Source organism: Danio aesculapii, chromosome 21 (assembly GCF_903798145.1).
Source record: "Danio aesculapii chromosome 21, fDanAes4.1, whole genome shotgun sequence".
In the NCBI taxonomy this organism is placed as follows: Eukaryota; Metazoa; Chordata; class Actinopteri; order Cypriniformes; family Danionidae; genus Danio; species Danio aesculapii.
In genome coordinates, this window is record NC_079455.1 from 2,211,644 (window position 1) to 2,237,812 (window position 26,169).

Consider the following 26,169-nt stretch of genomic DNA (forward strand, 5'->3'; position numbering starts at 1 on the left):
AATTCTGTCATCATTTACTCGTCGTTAACTTCTTTCAAAGCAGAATGAGTGTTGTTGTTGTTGTTTTTGAACACAAAATGAAGATATTCTGAAAAATCCTGTAACCATTGACTTCCATTGTAGGAGAAACAAATATTATGGAAGTCAATGGTTACCGGATTTTTCCAAATATCTTTAATATTTTGTACAAAACAACATAGTATTTATTTTTCCAACAATGCAAGTCAATAGTTACCGGTTTTCAACATTCTTCAGAATATCTTCTTTTTTGGTTAACAGATCAAACTGGTCTGAAACAAGTCAAGGGTGAGTAAAGATGACAATGTTTATTTCAGGGTGAACTGTCCCTTTAAGAAAAGCAATATTTAAGGAGAGGCTAACACATGGACTATATATAATGTCCACTTTGTTATGGATCAACAATAACAGATCATGGTGATATTCAGAGCAGGCCACTGATTATAAATCTTATAGTCTCGAGTCTTGCTTTGATGAGTAAATGATGACAGAATTTTCATTTCTGCAATGACTGGAGGAAAAACAAATACTTTGGAAGTCAGTGGTTACAGGATTTTTCCAAATATCTTTAATATTTTGTACAAAACAACATGGTATTTGTTTTTTCTACAATGGAAGTCGATGGTTACCCGTTTTTAACATTCTTCAAAATATCTTCTTTGTTGGTTAACCGATTTAAAAAAATCAACAAGTCATACTGGTTTGATACAAGTCAAGCGTGAGTAAACGATGACCATGTTTATTTCAGGGTGAACCATCCCTTTAAGAAATGCAATATTTAACACTGAAGAGAGGCTAACGGATAGACTTAATAAAACCCATTAGCATCATGGTGATTATTTTGGAGCAGGTCACTGATTGTAAATCGAGTCTTGCTTTGCAGAAATGAAAGTTCTGTCATCATTTACTCATCGATGACTTCCAAAGCAGAATTAGTGTTGTTGTTTTGTACACAAAAGAAGATATTCGGAAAAATCCTGTAACCATTGACCTCCATTGTAGGAGAAACAACTACTATGAAAGTCAATGGTTACCGGATTTTAAAATATCTTTTTAATATTTTGTTCAAAACAACATGGTATTTGTTTTTCCTTTAATGGAAGTCAATGGTTACCGGTTTTCAACATTCTTCAGTTTCTTCTTATTTGGTTAACAGATAAAAAAACAACAACAACAACAACTCAAACTGGTCTGAAAAAAAAGCCATGGGTGAGTAAGCGATGACAATTTTCATTTCGGGTGAACCGTCCCTTTAAGAATTGCAATATTTAAGACTGAAGAGAGGATAAAGACTATATAAAGTCCACGTCTTAATGGATCAGCAATAGCAGATCATAGTAATTAGTTTGGAGCAGGTCACTGATTGTAAATCTAATAGTTTAATGAAAATTTGGTCATCATTTACTCATCAATGACTTCTTCCAAACCAGAATGACCTTTGGTGTTGTTTTGAACACAAAAGAAGATACTCTGAAAAATCCTGTAACCATTGACCTCCATTGTAGTAGAAACAAATACTATGGAAGTCAATGGTTACCAGATTTTTCCAAATATCTTTAATATTTTGTACAAAACAACATAACATTTGTTTTTCAAACAATGTAAGTCAATAGTTACAATGTTTTCAACATTCTTCAGAGTATCTTCTTTTGTGGTTAACAGATCAAAAATGAGTCAAGGTATAGTAAGTGATGACATTCTTCATTTCTGTGTGAACTATCCCTTCAAAGTTTACATGATCCCCTGCTCTGGCTTTATTTACTCCTTTAACTCAGAGATTGAATGTTGAGTTTCCCTGTAAAAACGAACAAGCTCACTCCTCTTGAAATTGTAAGGCAACTTATTTTTTGTGAGTTGACTCAACTTAACTCGAGCATTCTAGTTGACTCGATTCCAACTCAAAAAGCTGTGCAGCAAGTCGCCTTTGATTTGATTTGATTCTTTGACAGTCTGTGAACACAGTGACACTAAAGCCACTGCCCTTTTGTCCTCTTATACCAAATGTATTTATTTTCTGTCGGTTCTGTATTATTTAAAACCTATACAAATATATTTGATTGTTAATATTACACTTTTGAATTCATATAAATACATAATGAACGATGATGTGTTCATGTTCTATTTTAAAGCTCTGTCTAACCCATAAATGATTTAATAAATTCAGTTCAATCACTTCCAATGAGTTGACTGTTTCTGTTAATCTTCAACAGAGTTACACAACACGCCAATCAGACTCCATCACTGCGTCCCAATTCGCATACTATCCGTTCTAAATAGTATTTGAAAATAGATTTAGTATGTCCCAAAACTTAGTATAGTGAAAAGAGTATGCTTTCTAGGATGGTTTACTATTTTTTAGAAGTGTAGCACCGTCCATACTCTAACCTAGGGGTGTCCAAACTCGGTCCGAGGGCCGGTGTCCTGCATAGTTTAGCTCTCCAACACCTGTCTGGAAGGTTCTAGTATACCTAGAAAGCTTGATTGGCTGGTTCAGGTGTGTCTAATTGGGGTTGGAACTAAAATATGCAGAACAGCTACCCTCCAGGACCGAGTTTGGACACCCCTGCTCTAACCGCTAATATTGCCCACAGTACATTGCACGTTTTGGACGTGAATTCGATTAAAACTACAAATGCGAAAGTGTAAACAAACTACAAACAAGATGGACGCGCGAGACCAACCTTCATCTAAAGAGGCTTCGGTAAAGTTGTTTGAATGACTGTTAATTAATATCTAGTCAATGGAAATATTTAAATCGCGTTTTCTGTGTTATATTTCATCTGTAACAACAATACTGAACTCGTATAAAGACGTGTTTTGGACATTAACGTCTGAATGCAGAATTTTCCAAAGACCTGAGGAGATTTCTCTGCATGGAAGACTCGCGAATGGCAGATTATCCCGCTGCTGCTTCTCTAAGGTAGGAAATTAAATATCACAGAAATGTGGATGGTGTGTGGAGATTGACAGAGCTCATAACTAACGATCTGTTAACAAGGAAGATGTATGTCCCAAAGCTTGCGCAGGTTGTTGCTAGATTCGAAAAGGTTGCGGCCGGAAGTTAAGGAGAACAATTTTTATTTATTACCTTTCCCATTTATCGTAATATATTAACGTCTACCCCCATCCCAACCCTAAACCCAATCCTCACAGTAATGTAAAACAGTAGTTGTACGGAGTATTATTTAAGATATCTATTAAATTACCTAATACATTGTATTTTTAACGCCTACAGCCACCCCAACCGTCGCAGTACTGTACTGTTATAGTGGCATAACAAAATGCTGCTATACTGATGTGCATATAACTGATGTGTGTTTAAAAAATATATTAATAAAACGTATGCAATCTGCACTCCCAATTAAAAGTACAAAGACTGTCACAATGGACTTTTTAGATACAAATTCATACTATTTTAAGGTAATGACCGAAAATGTTTTATTGACGCAGAATTTCTTTGCACTGTCATTTATTAAGAAACTCAAATAGGCTACTATAAAAAAGAAAACCCGCTCTAAATATAAACAATATTTTCTAGACGTTCCATTCACAATCTCAACAGTGTTTATTTGAGCCTTATAAATGTGTTTAAACTCTTTTTATTTCTGATAATGATATCTCTGATTATCTATTATATTCTACATGGACATGAATTGCTCTGACTCGTGTCTCGTGTGATTGGCTGTTTACATCTCACCAGTGATTAAAAAAACAACAACATAATATAATGGTTCCGATTCTGCTTTATTGTTGCTCAGAACTACATCGTAATGCCGGCTGAATAAATGCATTCAAATGGGAATCAAGAATAAATTCACACGGTTTGTTTAGCGAAATGGAAAGCTGAATCATCAGATATACAAGGAGATTTATCCACAGAGAAAAAAGGAAATGTATATTTATGCATACATAATGGACTAAACATGTAAGATTGGAAATACTCAACATTACTAACAATATCACAGCTATTCTCTCTCTCTCTCTCAAAAAAAAAAGTTGAAGTATTACAAGAACTCTACTGTTTGTACATGTGCATCACATTCAAGCGGATGGAGAGATTTCTTCTGTCTAATATTTGGGCCTTTTGATGTCAACCCTATAAAAGAGAAAGAAAGAAAGAGAAAGATACAACTTTTACAGGGTTTCTGCAGGTTTCACCAACTTAAGTTTAAGACTTGAAGACATTTTAAGACCATTATGAATGACATTTTAGACTTGTACAGGACTAAACACCAAGAAGTTTTTCGAATGGCCCAGATGGAAAGTATTTTTATTTGCCCGATCAAAAAAGGATTATAATTGAATACATTTAATAATGAAAAAAAAACATATTTTAGATATTTCTTAGCAAAATATTTAAAATATTTTGTAAAAACAAGCAAGCTCTGGTTGTAAACAGACTTTTTTCGACGTAAACTTTCTTTTAAACTATAATAAACTAAAGGTACGCACAACAGCCTGTGTTCTCAGCAGTAAATACAAAGGGAATCTTTAATGTTATTGTAAGAATTATTACAATATAATAATTATATAATATAATAATATTATTATTACATTAATTATTATGGTAAATACAGTTAAAGTTACATTTTTAAATAAAAAGTTATTGAGAAGGATTGTTGGTGATTGGATGGGTGTTAATGGCCAGATTGGGTAGCTTTACACTCAGAAAGGAGAATTAAGACCCGTTTAAGTAAAGATTCAAGACATACAACACAATGTTTCAGTAAATTTATGACTTTTTAAGGCTTAAAATTGTGTTTAAAATTTAAAACCCTGCAGATACTTGGTTTAAATGTCTAACTACAAGTGTTTTATCGCACAATAACTCACACATGAACCAATTGTTGAAAATGAAGTCAAAATGGCCAATTTTATACTCTAAGGTCACTCGCATCAGATTTTAGGCAGATATTTATGAATAACGCTAGCTATAATAGCTTTTAATCAAATAATTAGCTAAAATAACTGCATTTGTTTTTGTTAAACACTTATTCAGAGCTCAGGGGTATCCGAAGAGAGGAAATAAAAAGCCAGCGTCACTCACCCATCCGCCTCCATCTTCTTTCTCTTCTCGATGATCTGAAAAGAAGGAATGATACACTTAAGTGTAAACATGCTTTAGCATTGAATGCTAACTGCACAACATGCTGGATGTTACTTCAACAGCACTTAAATTTCCACTATCACAATCAGAGTTCCCGCTTTAAGTCAAATTCACTGACTAAAAAGCTGAATTTAGGGCAGCACGGTGGCTCAGTGGTTAGCACTGTCGCCTCACACTAAGAGGGTCACTGGTTTAAGTCCTGGCTGGGTCAGTTGGCATTTCTGTGTGGAGTTTGCGTGTTCTCCCCGTGTTGACGTGGGTTTCCTCTGAGTGCTCCGGTTTCCCCCACAGTCCAAAAACATATGCTATAGGGGAATTGATGCGTGTGTGAATTTGAGCATGTATGGGTGTTTCCCTGTATTGGGTTGCGGCTGAAGGGCCATCCGCTGTGTAAAACATAGGCTGAAATAGTTGTTGGTTCCTTCCGCGGTGGCAACCCTTGATAAATAAGGGACTAAGCTGAAGAAGAATGAAATAATTAATGAAAAAGCTGAACCCATCCACTTAATGGTTATAACGTAACTGTGGCGCGACCACTGCAACTTAAATGTGTCAAGACTTCCAGTCTCACTCACTCGAAGCAAAAGAGCTTGTGCAGTTTGATGTTGTAAAAGAAATCGTATTGTTTTAATATACACTCCCAGTCAAAAGCTTGGAAACAGTAAGATTTGTTCGTGTTTTAAAGTAAGAATGTTTATAATGTTAGAAAAGAAGAAGGATTGCTAATATAAGCTTTCTTAAATCAAAGAGTCCAAGAAGTGAAATGCATCCCAGTTTCCATGAGACTGTGAAGCAAGAAAACATCTTTTCGGCGTTCATTATTCAGAGATTCTGTGACGTCACGCAAGTTCTCAATTGGATTAACATCCAGGGATTGGACTGGCCACTCCATAACATTCATTTTGTTGGTTTAGAAGAGGGATCACCAAACTTGTTCGTGGAGGGCCGGTGTCCTGCAGATTTGAGATCCAACCCTAATTAAATACACCTGAGCAAGCTAATCAAGGTCTTACTAGGTAAACTTGAAACATCCAGGCAGGCGTGTTGAGGCAAGTTGGACCTAAACTCTGCAGGGACACCGGCCCTCCAGGACCAAGATTGGTGACCCCTGGTTTAGAACAAAGACTGTGCTCGTTTACTAGTGTGCTTGGGGTCATTGTCTTTGTCATTGTCATTTCAAGGGCATGTCCTCCTCAGCATCAGGCAACAAGTATTTTGACAAATGCAAACTGATCCATGATCCCTAGTATGAGCCCAACACCATTAGTAGGAGAAACATGCCCATATCATGATGCTTGCACCACCATGCTCCGCTGTTTTACTGTACGCTGTGGCTTGAATTCAGAGTTTGGGGGTCGTCTCACAAACTGTCTCTGGCCCTTGAACCCAAAAAGATCGATTTTACTTCCATCAGTCCACAAAATGTTCCTCCATTTCTCTTTAGGCCAGTTGGTGTGATCTTTGGCTAATTGTAACCTCTTCTGCACTTGCCTGTTTTTTTAAAAAAGAGGGACTCTTGAAAATAGATTAGCTTCACACAGACGTCTTCTAACCGTCACAGAACTTACAGGTAACTCCAGACTGTTTTTGATCATTGGCTGAGCCTTTGCCATTCTGTTTATTCTTTCATCCATTTTGATGGTCGTCTTCAGTTTTCTTCCATGTATCGCTGGCTTTGCCCTCCATTTAAGGCATTGGAGATCATTTCAGCTGAACAGCCTTTAATTCTTTCCACCTCTCTATAGGTTTCCCCTCTCCAATCAACTTTTTAATCAAAGTACGCTGTTCTTCTAAACAATTCTTTGAATGACCCGTTTGACTCAAATGTATGTTCAACAAGTTCAGGCTTCATCATTAAACAGAGGCCTCCTGATTCACACCTGTTTATTCACAAAACTGATGACCTTGCTGATTGAATGCCACACTGCTATTTTTTGAACACACCAGTTTCAGCACACAGCATTGAGTGTGCATATCATGAATGCTGAGTCTTGTTTGTTTTCTGAGAATCTACTGCACCTACTGGTAACTTGTTTGCCACGTAGCAATAAAAAATATACTAAAAACCTGGATTATCCTGTTTAGTCAGGCTGTACTGCTATTATTTTGAACAATGGTGTACTTAAAATTATAATTTAAACTGTGAAATAAAACATTTTTAGTTTAAATAAATGCAAACGATGAGCAGACTTGGCTTCTTTACACATTAAAAATTGTACTTTCACCAAACTTTTGACTGGTAGTGTATTTGATTGTTGGTTGACGAGCAGAAAAGAAATAAAATGGGATGGACTAACTAAAACAATACATAAAAAGTACATGGTACACAAAAATAACAAATTAAAAGTCCATGATTTGGATTAAATGCATATAAAACTTGACTTCCAATGTCTGGAGTACACCTTTTAAAATCCCATGACCCGTAGAAATCCCTCTCAACACTTTATTTATTGAATATTTTTATAATGGCTAGTAAACTCACCGCACTGATCTTCTTCCACTGTCTGTCCAGCTCAGCCTTCTCATTGGTCTCTTTAAAGCGGCGAGTCTTTCGGCCTTCGGACATCTTAATGCCGTACTGGAACGCAGCCCTGCAAACACCACAACCATCATCATCTTCATCATACACACACACTCATATTAATAAATCAGAATAATGGAGCTGTGTGTTACTTAGGCAGCGCCTCCTTGTTGTTCATGTAGTCGCTGTATTCCTCTTGAGTGTCGAAGTCCCAGCGGCCAAGAGGACCCTTCTTATTACCCTACACACACACACACAGACACATTTATAATAATCACACCTTATCAGAGACATTACAGCTTATTGAAATCACACTTTTACATTTTTTATTATTGTTAATTTTAAAATTGTTTACAATTTATTTATTTTTTTATTTAATTATTATTATTTTTTAATTTTGTATTTAAAAGTAAATATATTGAATGATTGAATATCAGCACATGTCTATCCATACTTGGTCCATCTTGCTGTAGTCCACCTCTTCATCACTGTCCACAGCCAGATCATCCATCCTGCAGGACAAACAGTAAACATTACATTTTTATTTATTTTTGCTTAAAGTGGACATACTATTACCTTTTTACAAGACGTAAAATAAGTCACAATAAGTAAGATATGTCCCTAAAGCGTGTATGTGAAGTGTCAGCACAAAAAACACACACAAATAATGTTTTATAACTCTTTAAACTACTTTGATCCTAATTGTGGTGTTTTAGTGACTGTCTCTTTAAATTCAAATGAGATTGTGCTCTTTTCAGAAGAGGGCGGAGCTACAAATGCCTGTGTGTCAGCATAGTGGCAGATTCAAAAACAAGACTAATGTTCTATGCTAATGAGGGAGAGATGGTTATTAGTGGGCGGGGCTTTCCCCCTCTGATGACACATACAAAGGGAGAATGTCAATCAAAGTGTTTCTGCAGACTGATTCTATCAAGTCTGATTATAAACAATAAAATTAATATAGTTTTACCATTAGATTTACATATCATTAACTGTAACATTAACTGTAGTAAACCGACAGCGCTGAGAGAATAGCTGAACAGAATAACGGTAAAAAGTAACTCACGTAGCAGGGTAGCATTCAGCATAACTGTTCGACATCCCAAAGAAATCTCCCAGATGCTTCTTCTCATCACGTCTGCTTCCAGTGCTCGCAGTTAAAGAAACGCCCAACAAACTCAAGAGCACTTTAAATCTATCACACACAAGCTGTACTGAATTTAGCATTTGTTAAAAGCATTTGGGGAAAAAAGCTACTGACTAGATTCACTACAATGTTTTTAAAACCATTCCTGAATAAAATCAGGGGTCGTGACATTATTTGGTTTATTATTCCCCTTCAGAAACCTAAAGCAATCAATTCTGACACAGATTGGCGTAAAATATGAAATGTAATTACTATGATTATTATATAAAATAAGAGCAGCAATACAGAATTAGCTTGAGGGAGTCTTCACATTATTTACTACTATTCCCACCCAATCATTAGGCAGAACTGCTTTGTAACATGTTCATGTTTTCAGTGACACCATTAATGCTATTGTTCAGCAGTGTAAATGCTAAAGCTAGCCCTGTGAAATGAGCAGTGAAGTGAAGGATATGCTTCCGGGCCCTGCAGATGAGCGGCTCCTGCAAACTTCTCGTTGATCAGTTTGATCTGGTCCTTCACGGAGCCTGGACCTAAAAGAAAACAAATCACAAGCGTTACCAATCAAACTCCTTTTCATTAACTTGGGTCTTTTATCCTCCTAGTTAAACATTCAATCAAATTAACAATTTAGTGAAGAAACTCAAAATGTGCAGATAGTGTGAGGGATATAAACGTTTACCTTTATCATCAATGTCGATAACCTGAAAAGACCAAAAAAACAACAATTATTACACATTTTAAACCCTCAAATTCCAGCTTTTCAATAGTTGTATCTCAGCCAAATATAGTCCAATCCTACACACATCAACTTATTTATTTCATCTTTCATGTGATGTATAAAATATAGCATATAATACAATATATGACACAATGTGATATATGACACGATATTAAATATACGATATGTGGTATTGTACGATATGATAAATAATATGATAATTGATATGATGTATATGATACAATGATATTTGATACAATATGATATGAGATACGATACGATATATAATACAATACAATATACAATAGGATATGTGATATATACGATATGATATATGACACTATCATATGATATATGACACGATATGATATACAATATGATATACAGTATTGTATACAATATGATATGCGATGCAATATGATATATGATACGATATGATATACGATACGATATGCAGTATGATAGGATATACAGTATGGTATACAATATAATATATGATACGATATGTGATATGATACGATATTATATACGATACAATGTATAGTATGGTATTCGATACGATATATGATATGATATACAGTATGGTATACAATATGATATACAATACGATGTGATATGATACGATATGATACAGCGTGATATACGATATATGACACGATATGATTTATGGTATGATATAGGATACAATATGATATATGACAGGATATGGTATATGACAGTATCATATAAACATTATAACCTATGGTATGATGTACATTATGATATATGATACAAAATAATAAACAATACGATTTGCAGTATGGTATACAATATGATATATGAAACGATGTGATATATGATACGATATGATATTTGATACAGCATGATATACGATACATGATATGATATTATTAATGGTACGATATAGGATACAATGTGATATATGACACGATATGGTATATGACAGTATCATATAAACATTACAACCTATGGTATGATATACAATATGATATGATATACGATACGATATGGTATACAATATGATATACGATACGATGTGATATATGATCCGATATGGTATATGATACAGCATGATATACGATACGATATGATTTATGGCACGATATAGATAGGATACAATGTGATATATGACACCATATGGTATGGTATATGACAGTATCATATAAACATTACAACATATGGTATGATATACAATATGATATATGATAGGATATGATATACGTTACGTTACGATATGATATAAGGTATGATATGTTACTATGTACGATATGATACATTACACGATATATGACAGATACGATATGATAATCAATGTTACATATTACAATATTATATATTAACAATATATATTTTATTTGTATTTCTAATTTTTGTTCTAAATTGTTCAGTATACTTTATTTCACAGTTTAAATTGACAATTAAGATTCTATTGTATTGTATAGCACAGATAAACTGACCTCCTCATCAGCTCGTGGTTTCTCAAAGTAGCTGTGTCGTCGTTTCTCCTCATCTCGATCTCTCTCCCGTTCTCGCTCTCGCTCTCTCTCCCGCTCTCGATCTTTCTCTCTCTCTCGCTCGCGGTAGCGCTCCTTCTCTTTGTCTCTGAAGCCCTTGGAGGTGGAGGGAATGTAGTCCCCGATGTCGTCAAAGATGCTGCATGCAAGAGGACACACAGATGGCTCAGAAGCTGATGTTCACAACATAAACTTCAAGAGTTTAATTTCAATTATTTTTCCATGAAAGTTCTGTTGACATTAACAGAGTTGAAGTCAAAATTATTCGCCCTCGTGCTTCTTTTTCCAATATTTCCCAAATGATGTTTAACAGAGCAAGTAATTTTTCACAGTATTTCCTATAATATTTTTTCTTCCGGAGAAAGTCTTACTTGCTTTATTTCGATTAGAATAAAGATTTTTTTTAACCCATTTTAAGGTCAATATTGTTAGCCCCTTAAGCAATATTAGTTTTGGATTGTCTCCAGAACAAACCACTGTTATTCAATGACTTGCCTAATTACCCTAACTTTACCCTAATTAACCTAGTTAAGCCTTTAAATGTCACTTTAAGCTGTATACTAGTGTCTTGGAGAATATCTAGTCAAATATTATGTGCTGTCATCATTGCAGAGAGAATAAATCAGTTATTGGAAATGAGTTATTAAAACTATTATGATTAGTCAGTGCAATAGCCTAGTGGTTAGCGCACTGACATATGGTGCAGTAGCACTTCAGGGCGTCCTGAGTTCGAATCCCTACTCGTGGACATTTCCCGTCCTTACCCAATCTCTCTCTCCCACTTCACTTCCTGTCTATAAAACTGTCCTATCCGCTTAATAAAGGCAAAAAATTAATCTTTAAAAAAAAAAAACTATTATGATTAGAAATGTGTTGAAGAAAATCTTTCTGTTAAAAGGAAATTGGGGAAAGAAATATACAGGAGAGCTAATAATTCTTCTAGGGAGTCCTGGCCAAGATGACCTCATAAAATTGCTTTAAGACAACTGACATACAAAAACATATCCAAGACACAGGGATCATATATCAACCTCCTAGTTAAAACAACAAGTAGTCCCACTCAGTTCACATTTCAATCAATTCTTAAAATTTGACAAAGAAGTAAATCACATCTAAATGTGTAAGAGATAGAAAGTTCTTCAACAACCAAGGAGCAAAGTGAAAAAAAGCTGATTCCCCATGTCCAGCGTGAACACCCAGCGCTTCCAATTGAATTCCAGATGAAGATCTGGTCGAGTAGTTTGTAGTTTGACTGTGTGTGTAAACTCACCTTAGGTCAGCCTCTGGGGCTTTCTTCTCATCCAGACGGCCTGAAAACAGAAAACACAAACACATATTCATGATGTGCACAAAAATACACTACGAGTTACTTATTAATGACTGCATTATGCATTTATTATTAGAATAATTTTTTAATGACTTCAATACATTCGTTTCAATCCGTAAACACACACAATTGGTCTCTTGGCTTCATTTCTGTCACAAACAGGAGGGATTATGTAAATGCATTACTTTGCTCTTGTTTATGTAGATTGGTAGCAGGCACAAGATTTAAAAATGTGAAGAATCGTGAAAGCGATTCAGAGCCGAGAGACAGACGATCCCTTTATTTATCATGCAGATGAACAGCTGTGACAATCTGCGAATAACATTTAAACCAATATGACCTGCTTTTTAAATGGGACCTATTATGCAGAAATCACTTTTATAAAGAGGTTTAAACACAGTTGTGTGGCAGCAGTGTGTGAAAATAACCAGCCTCTAATGGTAAACATGAAGTCATTGTATTTGTTATAATCAAACTTGATAGAATCAGTCTGCAGAAACACTTTGATTGACATTCTCCATTTGTACGTGTCATCAGAAGGGGAAAGCCCCGCCCACTAGTGACCATCTCTCCCTCATTAGCATTGGATGTTAGTCTTGTTTTCGAATCTGCCACTATTCTGACACAGACATTTGTAGCTCCGCCCTCTTTTAAAAAGTGCACAATCTCATTTAAATTTAAAGCGACAGTCACCAAAATGAGGATCAAAGTCTAAAAGGGTCAGTTTTAAAGAGTTATAAAACATTATTTGTGCGGTATTTAGAGCTGAAACTTCACATACACACTCTAGGATTATCAGTGACTTATTTTACATCTTGTAAAAAGGGGTATAATAGTTTTCCCTTTTAAAATGGAACCAAACAGCTGACTGCAAACGAACAAGGAGGAAGAGCAGAGGGAATTACCTTTGTCCTTCTTCTTGAGTTTCTTGTTGCGTGTGCCCTGTCTGAGGTATGATAGGATCTGTGTCAGCTTGCTGATAACAATGTCATTGGTGGTGAGTGTCGTCTGAGCCTGAAAAACAAAAGATCAGAAGAAAACTGTAGTTCAGCCCGCTCCTACAAACCTTACTGGCTGCGACAATAACAAATCTTTTTGGCTCAAGACTTTCGCTCTTATTCACTTCCATTGATTTCTAGATGTTAAAAACAGCTTGTTATGCTTCTTGATTTTGCACACTGATATTGTCTTACTATATTATTCTACTTTTTATGCTTAGTCATGAACGCACTTGTTTGTAGAGCGAGTAGTTTGATTTTGTTCTGCCGTTTATTATTCCTAGTCATTCTTAGTCCTAACTGAATTGGAATTTCAGGTTGTGTCCTTGAATAACACTACCTGACAAAACTCTTACAATCCCTGTTGTAAGAGCAACAAATAATAACTCGACTTCTAGTTGATCATTTGGAAAAGTGGCAGAAGGTAGATTATTCAGATGAATGATCTGTTGAACTGCATCACAACCATCACAAATACTCCAGAAGACCTACTGGAACATGCATAGAGCCAAGATTCTCACAGAAATCCAAGTTTGGTGAAGGAAAAATCAAATCAAGGTCAAGGTGCTCCAGGATTGGCCAACCCAGTCACCAGATATGAACATTATTGAGCACGTCTGGGGTACGATGGAGAAGGCATTGAAGATGAATCCAAAGATGAACTCTGGGAGTCCTGCAAGAATGCTTGCTTTGCCATTCCAGATGGCTTTATTAATCAGTGATTTAAGTCATTGCAGAGATGTATGGATGCAGTCCTCCAAGCTCATGATGGAGTCAGACACAATATTCATTCTGTTTCCACTGCAGCATGACCACATATTCTATACTGGACATTATTGAAGGATCAGTGACCAAACTTTTGTCTAAGCAAAGTCAGACATTACTGTCCTAATTAAAATATTAAAAATCAAGCCATGATCATGTTTTATTGTGGTAAAATAAGCGTAATCTAGAGGTCTTTGCCTTTCATATAAGCCACTTCTATTTCCAAATGATCAACTAGAAGTCGAGTTATTATTTGTTGTTCCTAAAACTTGGATAGGTGACAAGACTTTTGTCAGGTAGTGTATAGCTAAGCCTGTACCATGACAGTGGCTAAACAAACTCTGCATTACAGGATTAGTGTTGAGTTGACAGATCCAAATCCGTGCAATCAGGCTTTGTTGTTACCATGATGCTGATCACTGACTTTGTGAACTCATCATTAGCAAACAGCCAATCACAGGCCTTGAAACATAAATATACTGTGACTGACTTCTCACAAGAGAGTTAGCTTAATTCACAACCAAAAATAAAAAGATTTTTAAAAATACAGATCATTTAAAAACATTTATAGAGAAGAGATGACAAGAGCGGTCCATAAAAGAGGAAAACTACAATAAAAAAAGTTAATCGTGCAAGTGAAGTAAATCTGTATAGTTTATAATATATACAGGTAAGCAGAGACTCAAAAATATAAGCTCATAAATAATCTTTTCTATAATCTATCTTTTGATAAGAAAAACAAAACAAAACAAATATTGTCCGCTCTCCACCAGAGGTAGTCTGGAAGCGGTGTGTAATGGTGCGTTTGTGTCTGTACCTCCATGGTGGGACAGTCGGCTTTACTGCGGATGAGTGTGGTAGGGATGTCTGTGTCTGCATACTCGTCCTCCAGATCCACCACATACGCCATCCGGCCCGGCAGGAACAGCTCATTACGCTCCAGCTGACGGCCCTTGAAGACGTTTCGATAAATGTTCCTTCCTGAAGAGCAGAACAACAACCACTTCAATCACTTTCCAGAAGGATTTTCAAACTTTTTCAGCACTTTACAATTGTAGCAAATTACTTACAGACATGCATATTTATCCACATATCCATCTATCCATCCACATATCCATCCATCCATCCACTATCTATAGATCTATCAATCCATCCACATATCCATCCATCCAACCCTATATCGATCATCCATCTACATATCTATCTATCCATCCATCCACATACCCATCCATCCATCCATCCACATATCTATCAATCCATCCACATATCCATCCATCCATCCATCCATCAATCCATCCACATATTCATCTAACCCCATATGCATCCATCTATCATCCATCCACATATCTATCCACATAGTCATATATCTATCCATTCATTCACATATATCTCTATCCATCAATCCACATATCTATATATCCATCCATCCACATATCCATCCATCCAACCCTCCATTTATCATCCATCCATCCACGTAAATATCTATTAATCAATCAATTTATCCATCCATTCACATAGATCTCTATCCATCAATCCACATATCTACATATCTATCCATTCATTCACATATATTTCTATCCATCAATCCACATATCTATATATCCATCCATCCACATATCTATGCACATATCCATCCATCCAACCCTCCATTTATCATCCATCCGTCCACGTATATATCTATTCATCAATCCATTTATCCATCCATCCACATCCATTTATCCGCATATCTATCCATCCATCTACATATCCATACATTCACAATCCATCTATCTATCCACATATCCATCTATTCATCCACAAATATATCTATCTATCAATGCATTTATCCATCCATCCACCTATCCATCCACATATCTATCCGTCCATCCATCCATCCACATTTCCACCCATCCATCCACCAACATATCCATCCATCCATCCATCAATATATCCATCCACCAATATATCCATCCATCATCACATTTTATTTCATAGCTGTCTGGAATACTCTATTCTGATTGGTCACTTGCTACATTCCAAGGTATGTTATTCCCAAAAAACAACCGATGGATAACTCTCTTATAATATCTCTCTTTTAAATTAATAATTTTAACAGGAAGCTATACAATAATATATTTGTGCAAATAAATTAGATTAGTCAGAACTGAAGCCAAATCTGGAGCTTATCTAGCTAAATAACGGTCCAAAAACTAGTACAGCTAAATGTATATGATATACATTGCCTATATTCACTGAAAAATGAATACATATATTAATTTTCAAAATGGGGTGTACTCAACTACCCTGAGCACTGTACATCCACAAGCACATGTATGTCTGTCATGCTGCGCTTTGTTTTTTGGCGCCATCTTGTGACTGAATAATGCACAGGTTAGTGTATACTCCATCAGCTGTTTTCATTTCTATCAGATTTGAGTTTAATTAACCTGGGAATGTTTTCATCCACTCTGGGCTGATTTTGAGTCTTAATTTGGCCACAGCTTTCTCTGTGTTTTAGCAAATGGTGAATGGCTGATGTTTGGTCACAAATCTTATTTTGGGAATTGTTCATATTTTGAGAAAATGCTTTGGAATTTTTCAAGTCGTCGATACATTCTGGGCAGATTTACTACACATTCATTATGTTGGGGGCTGTTTTTGCCCCATTGACTTCCATTATAATGGCATTGCAAAGCCATGACACCAAATAATTATAAATGTTTGATTGTTATGGCTTTCCCTGTTGGGAAGTGGTACATTTTGTCATTTTAGCTTGAATGGTGTAATGAAATGAATGCTTTTTAAGCCTTTTTCTGCTCATATTTTTGGGCATTTTTCTCTTTCAGCCGCAAGCCAAAATCATTTTCAAGGTCTGGAAATTTGGTGCATACATAATATCCATGTTCAAGCACTGACATTTGTTTACAATTTCAGTTCAGTAGTGTTATATTACATCTCAGAGAACTAAAACATGTTCAAATGCTGCTCAGAGTCATATGCTTTGACTGCTGTTAAAACTCACCCATGCGGGTCTTGAACTCAATCTTCTGCTCTGGATCTTCATCTTTCCTGTTAAACACAAACATGTTAAAATACAGTACGAGCTGGATTGAAGAATAATAAAAATGTTAAAATAAAAGTTCCATAAACCTACTTGACTTCCTTCTGCACTTTCTCGATCATGTCCTCCTCTTCTCTCTCCTTACTCGTGATTTCAGCTCTGACCTAAAAGAAATCAAATTAAAAGTTTACTTAAATTAAAAAGTACTATGAGCAAAAGAGAGAGTTTTGAGTGTAATACCATATCAGCTTCTTTGGCTATTTCATAGCAAAACCAGATCAAACTTACATTTTATAAATATCTCTTCTTTCTATAATAATCAATTATAACAAAAAGACATTATCAGCAATCCATAATAAGGTCTAAAACTGTATACTTATGATAAAAATTATAAAATTTTTAAAGGATTCACATTTTAAAATATTATCTTTAAAGTTAACGTTGTTGTCTGATAACATTAAAAACGGAAAATTTCAAAAAATATATGTATAACAGTTTGGTTCCTGTTGCAATATTGACTTTTTGGGGGATCTCCTGAACATAGCAGTGAATTATTTATATCCAAAGACAAGACAGATATCCAAAGATGCCTTTTCAAGTTGATAGAAATCTAATGAAGACAGCAGAAGGCAATGATCTACTTCAATTATTTAGCCTGACATGTTTACCGTAGCAGAATATTTGAAATGTTTCCTAAAATAAATCAGATTGTGTTCAAAGTTGCTGATTTTTACCCAGACATTTAAAAAGAGCATATTTTAGAGCAGTGATCACAATACTGCAATATTTGTATCCAAGGATATTATACAGTCGGAATCTCATACCGGCCCATGCCTAGTCTTGTGTGTCCATTATGACATCTTGTGTAAACAATCTCCAGAGTTCATACACATTTTTACTACTAAACTTCCATGACTTTTCAAAGACTTTCAAGTCAAAAGTTTCATCTAATGTCTCCGTCTGTCTGTCACGAAAACAATTTTTTGTTGTATGATATATTGCACCAAAGCATAATGCACTGAATAATATGACCTTTTAATAGCATCATAATGCAAACACACTCTTACAAGATCATATTTTATCCTTAAGAATATTTCATTTAAATTATAGTCAGCTTAATAATGAGGCGTTGGAGTCAGAATGTGAACACATATCCTCAAATAATAATAAATGCAACAAAAAAGTGCAAGGTGAAAAGTAACAGAGGCTGTGATATCTGCTACCAGATCTATTTAAAGCTGTCAGACACACACTATACTAAAGTCATTTATAGTCAATACTATAGTGTTTTAACCATACTGACACCTCCAATAGAGAGAGGTGTTGCACAATTAGCAGAATTGGTTTTCATGTATGGGCGATATCTATATTGCATCACCAAAAATGATTGAGGACATATCCATGTGTTGTGCAATAAGTCAATATATTGATTATTGGGAAATTTTCGACAGCATATCATCAATAAAACAACAATCGAATTAGTTTAAATGTATTTTTATGTATATAATGTAAAATTATTTAGATAATACTTGCACATCATTAATTATTTGAGAGCATGATTAAGACAACTAACCTATTTTGCGTACTAATTTCTATGACTTTCTACCAAAACTTTGTGTTTTTCCGACTTTTCCAGGCCTGAAAAAAGCCATATCAGAATTGCAGGACTTTTCCAGGTTTTCCATGACTGTATGAATCCTGAATCTCATCATATCTTGAGGTTAAACAAAATGCTTCGATTTTCTAAGAGCAAAATTTCATGCTTATGGCAGTGGTTTGATTACAGTACAGTGGTTTCTGCTGATGTACCTTCTGAAGCAGAGCAAAATCCAACCCTTTCACCAAGTGAGTGTGCTCCATATCACCACCCAAGAACTTAGACTCCTGGATCAGCTGACGCCTCTTTTCTGCTGCTGATTTGTCCCTGCTCATCAGTGCAGGAGGAAAAACAACAACAAAACACACATTACAAAAGTCACAAAGTCCTATGGATCCTTTTAATGGTCATCAGCATCTTAAATGTTTTTAATATTAATTTAATCTAATAAAATTAATTAATTTAAATCCCTTAGATTTTTTTTTATTCAAAATCTAGACGTAAAAGTAAACTCACGCCTCTGCAGTGGGTCCGACAGCTCTATAGTTGGCAGTGGTGCTGATGAGTTCAGTCTCCTCGTAGTCTTTATTGACACCGTCACGTCTTTCTCGAGCTCGATCACGGTATTTCTCTGCCAGCTCACGCTCTCGCTCCATCTCCTGCTGCCGAAGTTTAGCATAATAACTGCAGATTGAACACAAAAAGGTTGAGAAAATCTTCAAAATCTGTTCTTAAGTCCTACTAAAATAACACAACTTGTAGTATTTCAATCTGGAATGGTGTCATTTTTTGCGATTTGGCTTTCATTGATTTTTTTTACTCGCATCTTACAGATTTTATAATGAAAAAGCCAACAGGAAAAACTTTATACAGTGGGGGGAAAAGTTTTGAAAACGTCATACTTTTTTCTGGGAATAATATTTCTAAAGGAGCTGATCAAAACAAAACAAAAATAAAAAAATGAGTTATATGCAATGAGAAATCATGGATCTTGATGGTTCTGTGGGTCTCGTCTATCAAATTTGATCTTTATTTTGTCATTTCTATTGGATTCGGATCGGGTGATTGGCTGGGCCATTCTACAGCTTGATGTTCTTTCTCTGAAAGCATCTGAGAGTTTCCTTGGCTGTGCTTTGGATCATTGTCTTGCTGAAATGTCCACTCTGGTTTCATCTTCATCCTCCTGCTAATGTAGATGTTGGACTGAAGTAGCTGATATTCATTTACACTGACAAAGGGCAGAGGGTTTCATTTTATTACACAGAACTTCATTTGTAAACTAATTAGATTTATTTTCTTTGCATTTATGGATTTCTTTAGTTGTTTTTAACATCCAGGGAACGTTTTCTCAATGTTTTCTGAGAAAAATGGTGACGCGTTCAATCCTTATTAACCCGACTGTAAAGGTAAAATATTTAATTCTGCTTGAAATGCTCATCCATTGATTTTTCATGTACATCTGAGGCGATTACATTCAGTATTCTGTGTTGCAAGCAAGAGAAATTTCAATGTGAGCAATTCCAGCGTTATGGACTTGACATTTGCAGTAAAAACGTAAAACAAATATTCACAGAAAAAGTATATGTTAACATTATATTGAAACATTTGTTTATATTTTCCAATACAACTAACCACAGAGTTATGGGATCAGAAAAATATCAATCTGTAAACATTTTTAAAACTTAGTGCTTTTATTTAGTCGTTTTGTTAAAAGAATAAAAAGGTAGAAGCCATTTGATCTGCTGCGAATTAAGTTAATCTCATAAAATTGCTGATTAAAATCTGAATTTTACAGTAAAACGCTGTGATAGAGCTTTATTCGCTTCATTCGCTCACCTTTTTTTCTTCCGCCTGCGAGCTGCAGGATCCTCATCCTCATTGTATTCCCGTGGCATCCTGAGAAATTCACAATGACAAAAATGTAATGAATTTAAAAAGACTTATCATGAAGACTGGCAGTGTATATATAATGAGAGAAAGCTGTTAAGCGAGTCCGCGTACTCATGGTGGCGTGTTTTTGAGGGTGGAGCCGAGGACGGAGTGGCTCTCGGGGTCATCAGAAGCTTCCTGAAGTCATCGTTGGTCAGCTTGGATCTGAGGGTCACAAACACATGGTCAAGATTGGAGAAACTGAGCTTTTCAAAGCTTCAAAACAATTCAACAATTCAAATTGTTTCGAAGCGATTGAACCAGCACATGCTTGAGACACCTACTGGTCAAAACATGAAAATGGAAGAAAAACGTCATACTAGAATTGACTTTTTAAAACCTAAACCAAGACTATAGACTACAGAAGACATGTCACTTATATAGGTTTGAATGGGCAAAAGGGCAACGGTCAATATGGCGAATGAATCCCCGCCTACTTGTACAGGAGCCAATCAGCGATCGCTTTAGACTGACGTTTCTCCAGGAGAGAAGTTCAGACTAGATGTGTGCTTTAACGATAGTTTGTTAGTCAACAAACATGCTGGAATCTTGGTGAATACTTGCTTCACAGGCATAAATATATACAGATAGAGCTTGAAATCTGTACTTTTAAATGAACCCACCACACTTGAAAACAAAAAGTTTTTTGGTTTTGTAATCTGTATGAAACAAACGTGACATAAAAAGACAATCATTTACTATTATTCCTTTTCATTTTGCAAATGTCTAATTAAAACTGATCTGAAATACTTCTGATGAAGCATTATCCAGAGGATGAACATGTGTAACACTGCCATGAATGAGGTTGGTGTCGTGATCTTGTTCCTCTAGAGTGTGCATGCGCATTAGCTTAAAACTTATGACACAGTTGTTGTTTAATTTAATTGGTGATTCCAAATATGTAGTGTAATCATAAACTTGACAAACAGTTTTGGAGAATTTGATGTTTCACTATTCAGACAGAATGCCAAAGGCATTTCAATTGTCTTAAAGGGACTTTGCCTATAAAGTATAACCTATAAATGCACCTAGCTTATCATCTAATATCATTCAATATGAAGCGTCAGCACAATATGTGTTATTTTATCATTTTTCAAGACTTATATGTTGTTTGTTCTATTAAAAAGACTATTATTTACTATTATTCCTTTTCATTTTGCAAATGTTTAAAATCAAAACTGATCTGAGATCAGATGAAAACCATGAAAATTAAAAAATGCGCCACTAAGCAGGCAATGGCTGTGGCAGACACAGTCGCACACCCCTCAAAAAAATGTAACTACATCTTGCGATGACGTGTAGCGCATGCTCTGTGATTGATCGGTTTGGTGTAGTGACGCGTGTGGGCGGGGCCAAGAACCGAGGGAGAGCAGCGAGACCAAGTTTTGGATAACTTCTGATGAAGCATTATCCAGAGGATGAACATGTGTAACTGCCATAAATGAGGTTGGTGTCGTGATCTCGTTCCTCTCGAGTGTGCATGCGCACTAGCAACCTGAAAATATTCAGATTTTGTTTAATTCTATTGTTTAGAATCTAAACTTATGACACAGTTGTTGTTTAATTTTATTGGTGATTCCAAATATGTAGTGTAATCATAAACTTGACAAACAGTTTTGGAGAATTTGATGTTTCACTATTCAGACAGAATGCCCAAGGCATATAAAAAATGGCCGCCAAGTGAAATGACTCGTCTTAAAGGGACTTTGCCTATAAGTATAACCTATAAATGCACCTAGCTTATCATCTAATATCATTCAATATGAAGCGTCAGCACAATATGCGTTATTTTATCATTTTTCAAGACTTATACGTTGTTTGTTCTATTAAAAAGACTATTATTTACTATTATTCCTTTTCATTTTGCAAAAGTTTATTTAAAACTGATCTGAGATCAGGTGAAAACCATGAAAATTCAAAAATGCGCCACTAGGCAGGCGATGGCTGTGGCAGATACAAACGCACACCTCTCAAAACATGTAACTACATCTTGCAATGATGTGTAGAGCATGCTCTGTGATTGGTCAGTTTGACAGCGGTGATGAGTGTGGGCGGGGCCAAGAGCCGAGGGAGAGCAGCGAGCTCATTGGAGCAAGTGTTTAAGTGTCGAATCCTGTAGAAAAGCTCCAGATGCAGACTTTTGTTTGTGTTTACTTCATGATTAAGTTTGTTGCATGTTCGCTGGTTCCTGCTTCTGAATGAGCGAGTTTGAGCTACTTGTACAGTAAGATAGTGTTACAGGCTTTTCTGGTGTAAACAAAACACCGGTGAAGAAACTCGACACAGAGGAACATAAAAATGCGCTGCCAGCTAGTGTTATTGCAGAGAACAGAACACAGAAGTATAAACGCACGGCTGCACGCAAGGCAGGCGCAGTGGGTAACAGTGTTCACGCAGGAGTATACATCAGCCCTATCAGCGAGTGATGGTGAAGAGCACTTACTGCAGTGCTGACCGGTGGTCCTCCACCTCATGGCCATCTGGAGCCAGAGGATTAGAGTACACATCAGCTGAAAGACAGAACAAACAGACAGACATATTATTAGGACATTACGGTACACAACAGAGAGAAGAAGAAGAAGAACTAACTGAGGTAAAGTTGGTCTTATATTTGCACATTCATTCAGTGCCAACTTGTGACACGCTCCGTATTAGGACTGATAATGGAAAATCTATTATTGCGATGGTTTATTTTTCTGCGATAAACACAGCAATATGATCATGAAGATGATCTGAATACCTCTATTTGCCGGTTTTCTGGGGAGTCTAACAGAATTTGAGTACAGAAATTAAATAATCACAATGCAAAAAACGTTTGTCTTTGTTTTGTCTTGTTTCTAGTCCAAATATCAACAAAATTCTTAGACCAAGTAAAAATATTGTTTAGTTTTCACTGTCAGAAGAAAAAAATGTATATTACGAGTTTGTTTTTGCTTGTTTTAAGAAAATTATCTTCCAGTGGGGTATGTGAAATAATATTGTTTTTGCTTAAAATGTAGATATTCGGACTAGAAATATCTCTCATCTCATTTTTGTCCGCTTTAGCTGGGCCGGGTCGCAGGGGCAGCAGTCTTAGGAGAGAACCCCAGACTTCCCTCTCCCCAGACACTTCCTCTAGCTCCTCCAAGGGGGTTCTGAGGCATTCCCAGGCCAGCCAAGAGACATCGTCCCCCCAGCCTGTCCTGGGTCTTCCCCGAGGCCTCCTCACGGTGGAACATGCCTGGAAAACCTCCCTGAGTAGGCGTCCAGAAGGCGTCCGAAACAGCCACCTCAGATCTCTTCTCTCGATGTGGATCTATAAGGGTGCGCCCTGCCACCCTTAGAAGTAAACTCATTTCAGCCGCTAGTATCCGAGATCTTGTCCTTTCGGTCATGACCCAAAGCTCATGACCATAGGTGAGAGTAGGAATGTAGATTGACCAGTAAATTGAGAGCTTTGTCTTTCAGCTCAGCTCCTTCTTTACCACAACGGACCGGTACATTGACCACATTACTGCTGCCGCTGCACCGATCCGCCTGTCAAACTCACGCTCCATCCTTCCCTCACTCGTGAACAAAACCCCAAGATACTTGAACTCCTCCACCTGGGGTAAGGACTTTCCTCCAACCTGGAGATGGCAAACCACCATTTTCCAGTGGAACACAAAAATTCTACATAAGAAATATTTTTTCGCATAAATCATATAAAGTCCATATAAATATAGTGATTACACACAATTCTGTGTGGCTCTTGGTCAACTATAATTCAGACTGGATATTGCATATCTTTGCGATGTGACTACTGCTAAAACAGTATATAGTGCAGCCCTACTCCCTAGATCAGGGGTCACCAATCTCGGTCCTGGAGGGCCGGTGTCCCTGCAGGATTTAGCTACAACTTGCCTCAACACACCTAGCTGGATGTTTCAAGTTTACCTAGTAAGACCTTGATTAGCTTGTTCAGGTATGTTTGATTAGGGTTGGAGCTAAAATCTGCAGGACACCGGCCCTCCAGGAACAAGTTTGGTGACCCCTGATCTGGATTGTTTACAATGGTACTTTCCAATATTCAGTCTGAGATCACATGCAAGTATGACTTGAAATCAACATTAGCACTATTTAATTGACTGTAAACAGTGTTGAACTTTGATAGTTAATGGCTGATATTATGAATTTACTATTTATACTTTTCTGAAATTATATTATTAAGGAGAAAGTCAGAATGTGTGGATATTAAAACCAACTTTACCTCCGTCATAAATCTGAAGTCAATAATGAAGCATTCCCTTCATTACTGGACTCTGCAGCTATGTAAAACACTGGGGAAATGCCTGCCTCGGTTGGCATTAGTGCATTTTTTACTACATTCATATTTTATATGTGCACTAAGATCATATTTTTATGAATATCTCATTTCTTTAACGATCTTTAAAGCCTACACAGGATCACAGGAGACACGGGCGAGTGTTAACAAAACACAACAGCGCCAATTTTCGATTATTATACTAATTTACTGATTGTTTTCTCGCTCCCTCATCGCATACATAATAAATAAAAGGCATCTTATACTTACTTTCGCGTTCAGGCATGATGAAATAAAAGTACCAGCTCCAAAACACGACGCACTCTAATGTTGATAGCGCGTCTGATGATGTCACTTCCGCTTGTTCATCTCCTTTCGCTCTGGCAGCGCCTCTTGTTGAGCTGGATGAAAGCGGTCGTTGCTAAAAGGGATACAGCTGCGGCCAGTTGTTAACGAGGATTCATTCATTCATTTTCTTTTCGGCTTAGTCCCTTTATTATTTGTGGCCCCAATCCTAAACCCAACCCTCACAGTAATGTAAAAACATATTCATATATTCATATTATTTATTAAATTACGCATTGATGCATTTTCTTAATGTCTACCCCCACCCCTATGGTGGACAAAACCTGCAAAAACAATAAATAAATACATAAATATGCAAATTATTAATTAATAAATCCACAAATTCCTGCATAAATAAAGCAATAAATAAATCCCCATATATATTTTTTTATTTTATTATTATTTTTTTTGCATATTTATTCATGCAAATTCCTTTTTAACACAAAATCCTGCATAAATATATATATATAATATAGTGTGGACAGATTAATAATTTAATGAATTACACGGATGTTGGGGAATAAGAAAATTAAACTGAACTGAAATTAGATTTTTCCCCCTTTCACACCGCACTATTATTTATTTCTATATTTATTTATGCAGGAGTTTGTAGATTTATATATACATTTGTTTGTTTATTTAATTGCGTTTTTATTCATTTATTGTTTTATTAATGCAGTAATTTGTGTATTTATTTATTCATTTATTTATTTATTTGCGTATTTATTTAATTATTGTTTATTTATGCAGTAATTTGTTTATTTATAAATGTATAAATTTATTTATTTATTGCGTATTTCTTTAAATATTGTTTTATTTATGCAGGAATTTGTAGATTTATATGTACATGTATTTATT

General features: G+C 35.9%; 2 protein-coding genes across 2 annotated transcripts in view; one reads left to right on the plus strand and one right to left on the minus strand.

Annotated features, from left to right (window-relative positions):
* The window catches only part of LOC130214487 (arf-GAP with Rho-GAP domain, ANK repeat and PH domain-containing protein 1), a 40,602-nt gene extending 40,155 nt beyond the window's left edge, over positions 1 to 447 (plus strand). Inside the window, exon 23 of the mRNA XM_056446226.1 lies at positions 1 to 447. This exon is cut by the window's left edge and continues 488 nt beyond it. The gene's annotated coding sequence lies outside the window, so the exon portion shown is untranslated.
* Positions 448 to 3,743: 3,296 nt separating this feature from the next.
* Positions 3,744 to 25,320, minus strand: ik (IK cytokine). The gene is made up of 20 exons (XM_056446817.1): positions 25,237 to 25,320; positions 23,128 to 23,194; positions 20,757 to 20,849; positions 20,592 to 20,651; positions 19,272 to 19,439; positions 18,968 to 19,082; positions 17,252 to 17,322; positions 17,120 to 17,166; positions 14,936 to 15,099; positions 13,261 to 13,369; positions 12,299 to 12,338; positions 10,972 to 11,167; positions 9,476 to 9,497; positions 9,248 to 9,326; positions 8,713 to 8,793; positions 8,101 to 8,158; positions 7,799 to 7,887; positions 7,608 to 7,716; positions 5,066 to 5,100; positions 3,744 to 4,114 (listed from the first exon to the last, which is right to left on the minus strand). The coding sequence occupies exons 1-20, from the start codon at positions 25,250 to 25,252 to the stop codon at positions 4,087 to 4,089; spliced, it is 1,647 nt and encodes a 548-aa protein (XP_056302792.1). The 5' UTR covers positions 25,253 to 25,320; the 3' UTR covers positions 3,744 to 4,086.
* Between the last annotated feature and the right edge of the window lie 849 nt (positions 25,321 to 26,169).

Excerpts from the sequence above, each read along its gene's own strand:
- ik (XM_056446817.1), bottom strand. Across the intron at positions 17,323-18,967 it reads ATTTTGCTCTGCTTCAGAAG|GTCAGAGCTGAAATCACGAG; the intron begins GTACATCAGCAG and ends GATTTCTTTTAG. Across the intron at positions 8,159-8,712 it reads GCTGAATGCTACCCTGCTAC|GATGGATGATCTGGCTGTGG; the intron begins GTGAGTTACTTT and ends TTTGTCCTGCAG.